Here is an 11,000-nt window from a genome sequence, read left to right on the forward strand (position 1 = left end):
TCGTTTTGTGCCTGGTGTTATGAGAGGGTTTCAAATTAGACTAAAAGTTTCTTTTGCTGACTTTTGCTTTCTTATAACTAAGATTGAATTAGTAATTGGTTGAGCCTTTGAATCTTATTTCAATCTTACAAACTATATGGTTAACTCAATCAAATGTAACAATGTAGTGGAATTTGTAGCAATATTGGGTAAAACTTATTTTGTTGAACTTATCTTTAAAGTCCCACCAAAGACGCCAACATTGCATCTTAGGCCACATAGAATACATTATGGGTTTTTTCAAAAAATAATGTTTCTGGTACATTAAGTTGCTTGTAGGTATTATAAGTTTTTCAAGAACATTGCCTCAATAGGTGGGATTTCCACAAAATTACTACTTTTCGTAAACAAATCAAGGATTTGATTATAACGTTGCTTTCGGAGAATTCAGTATCTGGTGGTGTACAGTAGAACTTACTTATGGATAAATGGAGGTAAATTGTATCTGGTTAGATAGCCTGTAGTCTATGCAACAGTAAGAGTAGAGAGGTTTCTACTAGTTAAATCTTCTGTATTTTTTAATGTTTGTTGTGCTCAAAGATGACATGGTAGTAATAATTGTTTCATGGGTTGCATTTCTCGTCTAATGCTTTCATAGAAGTCGAAGACTCTGAGATGAGTGCATTATGTTCTCGCTGAAGAAGAAACTCAGTATTCTTTATGTGAATGTGTGCTGACACTAGTTGTTCTCGTAAGTTTGCAATTACAACGTCCTTCTTCACTATTGCTTGTCGCACTCGGGCTTCAACTTCCGCTAATTCTTCAGCCTATATCACTCCAACCACACAAAGCATTACAAACCATTCTAGGGTAAATAGACATGTGTACTCACATTTCTTGAGAAACGTGGAATTGGATAACACTCGTTCCAACAAGGTTTTCAAGTACATTCATACCCTAATAATTGTAGGCTACAGCTTTTGAGTTTGCTATGTCATGATCAGGCCCTTGTTGATTGATACTGCATCTTTCAGCCACCGATATTATGCTAATGGTAGGTTTCCAGGATTAGTATGTCACCATAATATTGTGTGCAGTTAGAAGAACCTTGCGAGCGCGAAGTTCGTCAGCCTTGGAGTTGCTATGGCTCAAGTCTTCTATTATTTGCTGGAATCGTGTCTTCTCCTCCTTTAGACTCTCCTCATAAGCTTCTTCTTGACTCTTCAGCTTGGCCTCTTGCAGTGAAGCCTGCAAACCAATGTATGTAGTGTGGAGTTATTTTCTCGTGTCCCAGTTCAGCATTGATTGTTCCCACTTTGACAAACTAAAGCTTAGATAAGCTGCTTTACTTTGTCTACGATAGCAGTGTAGAACCCTAACTAACAAACCCTCTTCTATCTCCTGAATATTAATGACGGTTGTTCATCTGCTCCACTAAAGATGACGCGAAAAGTAAAGATGTGTGGTCTTTGAACTTGTAGAATTAGACAAAGGACCACCAACCTGATGACGAAGCTCATCATTCACACGAGCTTGGTCTTGTATCTCCCCACGCAATGACTGGATTTTTTGCCATGCTTCTGCGAGCTCCATTTCCGCTTCCGATTTGCGCTGGTCGTTTCACACTATCCACGACCGTGAGCCAGTAAGGAGATGATTTACTGATAACATGGCATGAACAGACTTGCTACAACATAGTTTATTGGCTTCAGAAAATGACTGTACCAAAAGTACTGCATTACTGAGCTCTGTCAGTTTGGACTTGAAGTCCTTCAACTCTTGTTCAACCTCACGTTTCTCTGCATGAATTTCGTTAACCTTCGCCGCCACCTCCTTCGTGTTTTGTTTTATCAACTCTTCCTTCTCAGTCTCGAGTCGTTCGATGACTAATTCGATCTGCTCATCTCGTTCTTTCGTCAACCTAAATATGTAAATCATGCCATCAGTTAAAACCTAAAACGACTTCCTCAAATTAAAGGAGGGAGACGTACCACAATAGATGTTCATACGTATTGTGTTGGTCCCCAATAACACAGAGATGGTAGTTTCGTAAGACATTTGCGTCCTTATTTGCAGGTCCGCGTCTCAGTGTTATCATTCCCACGAGTGTGTACTAGAGTTTTATCTTCCCATGCCTAGCCAACCGAATACCATTGATCATGATATCTTGGATAGCCGAATTAACTTTGGAAAAGAAGAACGCAAATGTCTTACGAAAGGGGGAATACTACTGAGAATTTGTAGCATCACATTTTAACCAAGGGTGGGAAATGTCCAATACTTGACTCGCAGCTCCTTCTCTCTGCCTCTCATTCCTTCAGTGACACGATCGTTGATCTGTTGTTGAAATTGGCGAGTTGTTGCGACCATTTGGGATTTCAATTGCTCTATGTGACAGTCCTTCTTAGTTGACATTTCTTCAACTTTCTTTTCCATCTCCTTCCTTAATGTCTCCTCCCTGCATGGTTAACTATTAGCAACGTCATTCTTCTTCAATTAGAACATTTATTCGACTCATTACTTGTGAATCTCAAACACGTAGAAGATATGTAAAGAGCAGGGACCAAACAACTGATATGGCCACGAAGATGACTTCACATCTTGCAGAAGGACAAAGTGAATGGAGTTCCTTAGGAATTAAAATTTGGACCAATTTTGTCAGCGCGAGGCAATATTCTTGGAGTCTATTCATTTCACAGAAGAAGAAGTATTACATTAACTCCTAGTAATGGTTACTTTAGAACACAAGCACAGTAACCTAACCTTTCGGAAGCCTCCTTTTGAAGTCGAGCAAAAAGTTCCTGGGAATATTGTTTATCCTCCCGACGTCCTGCCTCAGACCGTTCAAGTTGAGCTGTTATCTCAGAGGCAACTCGCAATCGTTGCTGAATAGCTTGTTGTTCAAACCTGCCAATCCGTTCAGATTCTACTTAACCTGGTCCTTCGTTTTTTTTGCACGTCCTCGCAGAAGTGTCCCAACAGATGTTTCCGATGTACAGGCATGGTGAATGAAGGGAAACGTAATCTAAGTGATCAGCATTTCAATTTTCATTCCTAATAGTTGCATTGATGCCATGAGGCATATTCAGAGCACTGCAGAGTTAATATTATGCATCTAAGACGTCCTCAATTAGTAGACTTGAGAATCACGTACTTCTCAGCAACTTCCGCCATTCGAGCATGCGCAGCCAGGCGCTCGTTATCTAGCATCTTATCTCTATCCTGTTTCCACATTTCATGAAAACAATGATAATTCTGAGCAAATGAGCGATTCAATTTTGAAGCCATACAGTGATTTGCAGAGTTTGCATGCCTTAGTTCATGTCTGTTTCAAGATAACTTCTACCTTTTCATGCCTTAGGTTTAACAACCTCTACAAATAATAACCGGAATAACTCCAAGGAATAGTCCCAAGCAAAAGTAACCTGCAGCAGTTGGTCTCGCAATTCGCATATTTGGCGTCGATGATCCACGTTCTGTGAATCCAGCTGACTTTGCAAATCCCCAGCAAATCTAGACTCAAGCTTTGCAATTTCTTGCCTGTGTTTCTGTGAAAGCCAAATCATCCGAGTATATTTCATAATTATATTGCAAATCTTTTGATTTTTTCGAAGTATAGTGTTCATTCGGACGGGAATATCCAAATTTAAAAGGGCAGAAGGTGGCAAAAGCCAAAACCCGTTGTAGCTCTCATACGAATATTTGAATGTTCTTGCTACCAGTTAACGACTTGCAAATTATCCTCTAAGAAATCTCGACAACCCTTGAAACTTGAAGTTCCACATGTTCTGTAACAATTCGAACGATCAAATTAAACAATAGGAGAGAGAATAGAGAGAACTCTAATAATCAGTACATCATTGAGATTGTCGAGGTGCGGCTCCAGACCCCGAATGGCGGTCTCCTTCAGTTCTTTAATTTTCTTTAATTGCCATTGTTTCTGCCTTTGTTTTTCTCCGACAGCCCAGAGATCCTTGGCCTGCGGAAGAATGGAAATCGTAAATTCATGACATTCACTCGCTTCATCTCGCTCGACACTGGCACCAACTTGATCTTTGAATGCATTTTCATCTTTCGCTATGAATTCAAGTTTTTTTAGTGCCTTGTACATTGCATTTACCAATTGAGACCTGGAAAGACTGGCTCTGATTTAATACCTTCTTCATCTCTCGAGACCAGTGCTCGGAGAGTTGTTTCACCTTTTCATCAAACTACAAGGGCACCAAAACACAACATCAGAATATTGTTAAATGGGTCATATCAATCTAATTTTTGTCCTTGAATGGAGTCACGACTCTTAACCTTAGATTCGGCAATGGAGAGTATTCCAGCAAGATTACAACACTTTTCGGAAAGTTGTTCTTTATCCCGCAGCATCTTCTCGTTCACCGACAAGTGATGCTGGATGACCAATTTGTACTCTGCCGCTTGATTCTCTAGCTCTTTATTATACTTCTCTCTTTCCCTGTTTGAACAACGTCCAAAAAAATCAACTCATTCAGATGAGTCTAATGGCATCGTTCCTAAAGATGAAGTGTAATGACTCTTTTTCAATATTATCATGACGCTTATGGTGCTGTGCATGAGATCATTTGACTTGAACGAAAACGATTAGACTACCGTTTGGTCAGGGTTAGGTTCGGAGAGATTTACATGTGCATATGTTTCTCCCTGTCTCGGATAAGCTTCTCATTGTCAGATTTTAACTGGGCGATCTTAGTTTCGTGCTCAGCGATCTCAAGCTTAAGCTCCTGCACCTTCTTCCTAACCGCGTCGAAAACGGTGGAAGCACCAACAGCGGGATTGCTATCATCGATTCTGAATTCCCCACCAACTTCTGCTGCTGAATAGAAACCAGAATTTGGTGTTTGTGACGAGCATGTGAGGGAAAATGCATCCTCAGTGTGCTCTAACACAGCTTTTGGTGAGGCATTCTCCCTAGGGTTGTGGAAGTAAGTTCCTTTTATACTTCCTCTCTCTTTTGCAACACCACAAATCTCTTGCCGATTGGACTCCTCTACCTGACCAAGATATGATAAAATACTGCTCAATTTCTCCGTAGACAACGATGCGTGCATGTATTTTTCATCAGGTTTGCTAGCTTGCATTGCCATACTAGTGGGAGCCTTGTCCTCCACATCAATGCTCCTTTGTGCATACTTCTCAAGAGAAGCATGGTTAGTTCGATCATTGTAGCATCCGATATCATTGCTAGCTCGTGCTTCAGCTTCTAAATCATCTTGATGGTGGGCGATGCTGGAGTCGACATGTTTCTCGTCTGCGCTCTCGGATGCAATGGATTCAGAGTCTTCATAATAGGACAATTGTTTCTGCGGTGATACATTCTCCAAAAAATTTGCCAGAATTTGTTTCTTGATTTGTGGGGATGCAACTTCCACGATAGAGACTGGGTTTACTTCAGGTTCATGATCTTGGTCGTCCTCTTGCTGTATTGTCCCTACTTTGCTTGAGTTGAAGGTGTGATCTTGCGCTTCCTTGGTGGGGATAAGCAGTTGGCCCCCGCTGGATTGCGATGATCGTTGTTGGGTGTTCCTTGGTGACCTGGTTGCACTGGTGGTTTGCCCACAAGAGATGATAGATGTGGGAAGGACAATCATTGTGATATTCTTTCCAAAGTTATGTGGGCTGAAGATTTGCGACTCTTTCGAGGGTAGAGAGGTACACGCTACATTCTCAATCTCTTGATCCAGTCCATCGTGAGGCGCAATTTTGGAGAGAACTTCATTTTCTTCCTCGAACCCTTCGTACCTCTTCTCATTGAACACGCATTCTTGAGACCTTCTGCTTCCTTCTCTCGGCTCCATGTTGGTGACAGATTCGTGTCCAGTGGTTCTGTCGCTTGTAGGATTACTTTCCTCCAATCTGGACCACCTTGAATTCACCAATTTATTCATGAACCTGCTTTCAGGCTTGCTTGAAATGTCTCCCTGTTCCCCTACAGCAGATTCTACATCGGCTTCAGCTTGTGTAGGTATACCTTGAGTCTCTATAAATGACGACTCTGATTCAGATACAGAGTGCTGAGCACTTGTCGGGGACCTGGCGGAGCTCGAGAAGAACTGAGGAATTTTGGGCCATCTTCTGCGAACTAACTGCTCTTCTCCGCCCCCCTCAGTGGATTCAGCACTATCAGTATCGTTGCAATCGCCATCCAATGGTAAAGATCTACTCGAGGACTCGACATTTCTCCATCTTCGAGTAACCCCTTCCTTAAATTTCACCTCGTTGTCGTTTCCTTGGGACCTCTCGAAACACGACATGGGTCTATCTTTTCTTCTCCTACCCTTCGTAGTGCTTTTTGCCCGTCGATGACGACAGCAATCCCCTGTCAAATTCTTTTGGATTTCTAGCTCGCTATCGCTATTCTTAGTATCTAATGTTCTTAGCGGAGCCATGTATAATGGTTTCATGGCACCATCCTCTAGCTCTGCAAAACTTGAAGAGAGCATCGGGGAGACCTCGAACGCCATGTTTTCCCTCATGACGACTTCTTGTGCTTTTAAGGGGAAGATCAGTTCCTCTATCTTGTTCAAACCCTCACTCATATCCTGCATGCTGAGGGGGCTGAGTTCAATCTCATTATTTAGCCTCACCTGCCGTGACGGAATCTGCAGCGGGGCTGGGCTACCGCCAGAAAACAACTTCCTAGTCAGAGGTGGACAAGTGGGCTTTCTGTCGCCTCCCGAGTTCTCATACAGTTCACACGAGCTGTGCCGCTCAGAAAACATTTCACACTTTCTCTCAGATGATTTCTCACAGCTAGCCCCTGCTGTACTCGGTCTTTGCTTCTGTGCGCGTGCTGGTGTTGCCTGCAGATATTTCAACACGAGCTGAAGCTAGTCAAGCATAACAGCAGCACGCTCCTTAGACAGATTCATCTTATTAATTGCTAACTAGCTTACGAATTCTTTTCATGAAAAAATTTCGATAGCAAGAAGCCATCCTGACACGTAATTCATATCAAACAGGGGCACAAACGATCTCCTGCATCTTCAACTGCACTCGTGTACTATAGCGAACGTCAGAAAATCGAGTGGCAGCAGGAATCAGGTAAATCTTGAGGCATAGGCAAAGCCGTATGGGCGCATGGAGGAGAATCTGTAAAATTAAGGAATATGTTGGATGGAAAAAATTGGGATAATTTTAAAGTAGTGACTCAAAGACAGCAAGGAAAGACCTGTCGAGATGGTGCTTCAGACGTACTGATATCGCGATTTGGGGTTCTTGCTAAGTTGTCCAAGGGGAATTTCTTCCCCTTGTTAACAAGAGAGTAGAATACAGGATTGGAACATCGCGCAGACACATTTCTGCTATTGACTTCAGAAGAAGAGGATGATTTGTTGATTTGGATGGTGTGTCGTGGGGGTGCTTTAGACGTGGCTGGCATATTGGAATGCATAGAACCGCTAAGCCGACGTAAAGGTCGATGCGAGCAGCTGTATTGAAGTTCCTCCAAAGACTTAGTTTCTGGGAAGTCTTCTAAACCAATATTGATAGTTGAGATTGTTGCAGTCTTGACAATAGATTTCTTCTGGCCCATTTTCTCCAGCGCTATGGACGAGAGTGACATCGTATGCTAATCAAGTCATCAACTCGATCGAGAATGGTCCCACCTCCTCAATCTGTCCTGCATTTCATGATTATAAATTGGAGTTGAATATCTGCTTTCCATGCACTCTGATATTGTGCATTTTTAGACCTCAAACCCTCAAAGAACCAGACCGCTTTTGGACGTTTACAGATACAACACACTCACAGACCGGCTGCGGGTTTTTATTTTTTTATTTTTTATCCAGCTTAGTTTTTGAACTCAGATTTAAGTACCCACGAGGTTTCTCATTTTTCGAGGGCTTCTACGTTTCTACGTGATGGTGTGGCTCCACCAAATAATTTCTTGTCTTTCAGCCCAAAAATCAGAAGGAAGTAATCGCTTAACAACGTTATAGTATCTTGAACTACGTAAAGCTCACCACGGCACGCAGTGCTTCAGCAAAAGACATCTTGACAATCAGCCAGGTACACAAACGGTGAACAGAAGGGCCAGAGGTAACCCTTGCGAACTCACTCTCACCTGTATCCGCGCAGCTAACGTCAAAGCATCAGTAGTTTCCCATTCCCAACAGCCATACAACCTTTTCTTTGGTAGCGATGATTCGTTTCCAAAAAGTAGAGCGCGTAGGTCACGCAGGTCACGACAATTCATCTGCCTGATTATATCTTTCCTTAGAACTCTTTCTTTCCATTCAAATGACCTATTTGCAGATCAATTGTCCTTAATCAGTGTTATAAAATAATCAGCTGATTCCCTATCACATAATGTGACGTATAACAAGTAAAAAGCTATACAACGCATTGGTTCACGCTGAACGGGAGTGAACTGCAGGCAGCTGAAACCTCGAATAAAAACGGCAAGGACACGGTACAGACGCAAGAGAACTGGTGGAAGAGGGCGGCGGTCAGAACCGAGAAGAAGGCGGGCGTAACTGTCAACGGTTCATCGTTCCTTGAATGCCATGACCAGCGAACGATATTTCGAATTTCGTCGGTGAACTTTCGTCGTCCACAACTTAGGGACTTCGGATTGAGGCCTGCAGGTCTACTCGCACGTGGGGATCTCAGGAGGGGACTTGGCACTTCAGGTTTTCGCCTTTCTTTCTTTTTCGGGTAGTTTGGATTTTTCAACAAAAAAAAAGTTTATTTTTAAAGATTACTTGAGCGTCTTGTTTATTTGGAGGGAATTTATGTGGGATTTTTCTGAAGAAAAGTATATGTTTTGAAAATGTTTTATCTTGGATGTATTCTCAACCAAGATAATTTTGAAGCTTTGTGGTAAGGATTTTGTAAAATTTTAGACTACAATGTGAGAGAAATTACTTTCAAATGAAGATTTTACTACTTAAAAGTAAAATTATTTTTTTTATATATGTATTAATTTTTTAAATCTTGTAATTGGTATTTTATAATTATATTAGAATTTATATTTAAATCAATAGTTTTGATGTTTCAAAATTGAATTATGCCAAATTTGAATGTTCTTACATATTTAGAATCCATGCATTTAAAATAAATTAACATAATTTCTTAAATAATAGATAAAAATAGAATACATATTTTTATTGATTTCTTCATGTTCAAATTTGTTTGTAATGTGAATAAAGCAATGAAAATGTATTATTTTTGTAAAACATTAAGAACTCTAAATGGCATATAAAGTGTTTCAAGAATAATTCAAAGCCAATTATCTACTAAAATTTATAAAATACACAAGAAAATGGAAAAGAATGACGAAGAAGAAGAAGAAGAAGAAGAAGTGTTTTTGATATAGTGATATTGCTAGTATTTATTCAATAATTTGTAAAACAATTACTCATTAATCAAGTCATTTTGTACTTTTAAAGTTAAGTTACAAATTAATATCTTTGAAACTTTTGTAAATTTTAAAATTACTAACTAGATAATATAATAGATTTTGTATTGTATTTATCTTAAAAGAAAATAAAGAGTACAAAAATAAAAGTAGAAATTAGTCTCTCCAAGCTTATAAGTTCAATTAAATATGGAACATGATTAATCCAATCAAATAACAACCCTTCATGTAGGTCACTAGATAGATTTATATTTGAGCAAATTATTTTATACACCTTATGATAAAATAAGATGTTTCATATTCTAAGTAGAAGTCAAGTTGCTTTAAATGGATCACAAGACCCTTATACTTCTTTAAGCTAGTAAATTAGAATCCATATAATAGATTAATTGGAATCACTCTATATCTATTTATCTACGAAAAAAATTCTTCTAATAGAAGTAATTAGATGATTAAAATCAAAATACATATATATACTAAAAAAATTATATTGTTTGTATTGTAGTGATATTTTTCTTATAGCTACATTCTCATTTATTGATTATGTTTCAATATATTATCATAGGAAAGAATTGAGGGCTTTTTCTAAAAAGAGTAAACTTAAGAGTAGGAAGAAAGTAACCAAATAAGGATTGAATACAATAGTTATCAAAGAAATGGGTAGGCAAAGTCATGGATTTGTTTGAAGATTTTTTCATTGAAGTCGTGCATGCAACATTACTTGCATTGTTGAATTTATAGCTATAAAAAATAAACTTAAAAAAAAAATTGTAAAACTATAAACATACATATAATTAAATAATAGATAGTTTGACTGAAAAACAATGGAAAAAGAATCCTTTAGCATTGCCAAGTCCAACAAGGTAGAAGGCACTTCAAACTATTGAGTGTGGAAGATAAAAATGAGAATAATTTTAAAAGAAAAGAAGTTGTAGTATTATGTGTGTCCATAAGAGGCTTGCATAATTCTAAAACTTGTAAGAATCTTGTCAAAATTAAAAAGGAAAAAAAACTATAATAATTATCATTATATCACTAAAATTTGGAAGAGCTAGATGCCATATGAGATATTTTCAAGAACATCTTTAAAGCATATAATGGAAAAAATACCACATCTTAGTGATAAAGTAAATAACATTAAGATGATGAAAGGAACAATAATAAAATACTTTATAAAGAGAGTGAAGGAACTAGTTACTTAACTTCCAAATATTGAAGATCTAATACCAAACAATCAAATAATATAAATCATGCTTGAGAAGTTATCAAAAATCTATGTCTCTTTTATCTAATTTGTGATGTATCAAGACCAACTTTCTAATTTTGGATACTTTTATAAAAAATTACTTCTAAAAGAATCTTGAAATAAAGAAGATTACATTTAACAAAAAGCTCTTTCAATAACTAGGGCTAAAAGGTACTATGGTATGTTTTAAAAAGATTTAAGAGTGGTGAATATTCCATCTTTAAGAATGGATATCCTAAAAGGATGCTTGATACTAAATATCAACCACATACAAGTATTAGAAGGACCAAGGATGATCAGAAGGAGAAATTATAATAGCTACAATGAGTAGGGCCACTTTGCTTAAGAATGTGACTACCAAAATTTGAAAAAATTTATTTACTAGGA

At 38.6% G+C, this 11,000-nt stretch overlaps 1 protein-coding gene across 7 annotated transcripts; it reads right to left on the bottom strand.

The window, feature by feature from the left end:
* Positions 1 to 246: 246 nt before the first annotated feature.
* On the bottom strand, positions 247 to 10,343 carry LOC112283374 (uncharacterized). Of its 7 annotated transcripts, none has more exons than XM_024521986.3 (14): positions 8,072 to 10,339; positions 7,178 to 7,622; positions 4,633 to 6,809; positions 4,282 to 4,444; positions 4,137 to 4,190; positions 3,836 to 3,958; positions 3,405 to 3,527; positions 3,134 to 3,201; positions 2,743 to 2,886; positions 2,261 to 2,437; positions 1,705 to 1,900; positions 1,483 to 1,590; positions 1,060 to 1,227; positions 247 to 806 (listed from the first exon to the last, which is right to left on the bottom strand). In XM_024521986.3, exons 2-14 carry the CDS (start codon positions 7,568 to 7,570, stop codon positions 603 to 605), a joined length of 4,098 nt encoding a protein of 1,365 aa, XP_024377754.1. In that variant the 5' UTR covers positions 7,571 to 7,622; positions 8,072 to 10,339; the 3' UTR covers positions 247 to 602. The 7 variants fall into 7 exon arrangements, with proteins under 7 accessions (XP_024377754.1, XP_073390669.1, XP_024377755.1 ...); XM_073534568.2 differs by having other exon boundaries at positions 7,178 to 7,627; XM_024521987.3 differs by having other exon boundaries at positions 1,087 to 1,227; positions 7,178 to 7,627; positions 8,072 to 8,995.
* Positions 10,344 to 11,000: the final 657 nt, after the last annotated feature.

This window comes from Physcomitrium patens, chromosome 6, assembly GCF_059467195.1.
Source record: "Physcomitrium patens ecotype Gransden chromosome 6, ASM5946719v1, whole genome shotgun sequence".
Taxonomy (NCBI): Eukaryota; Viridiplantae; Streptophyta; class Bryopsida; order Funariales; family Funariaceae; genus Physcomitrium; species Physcomitrium patens.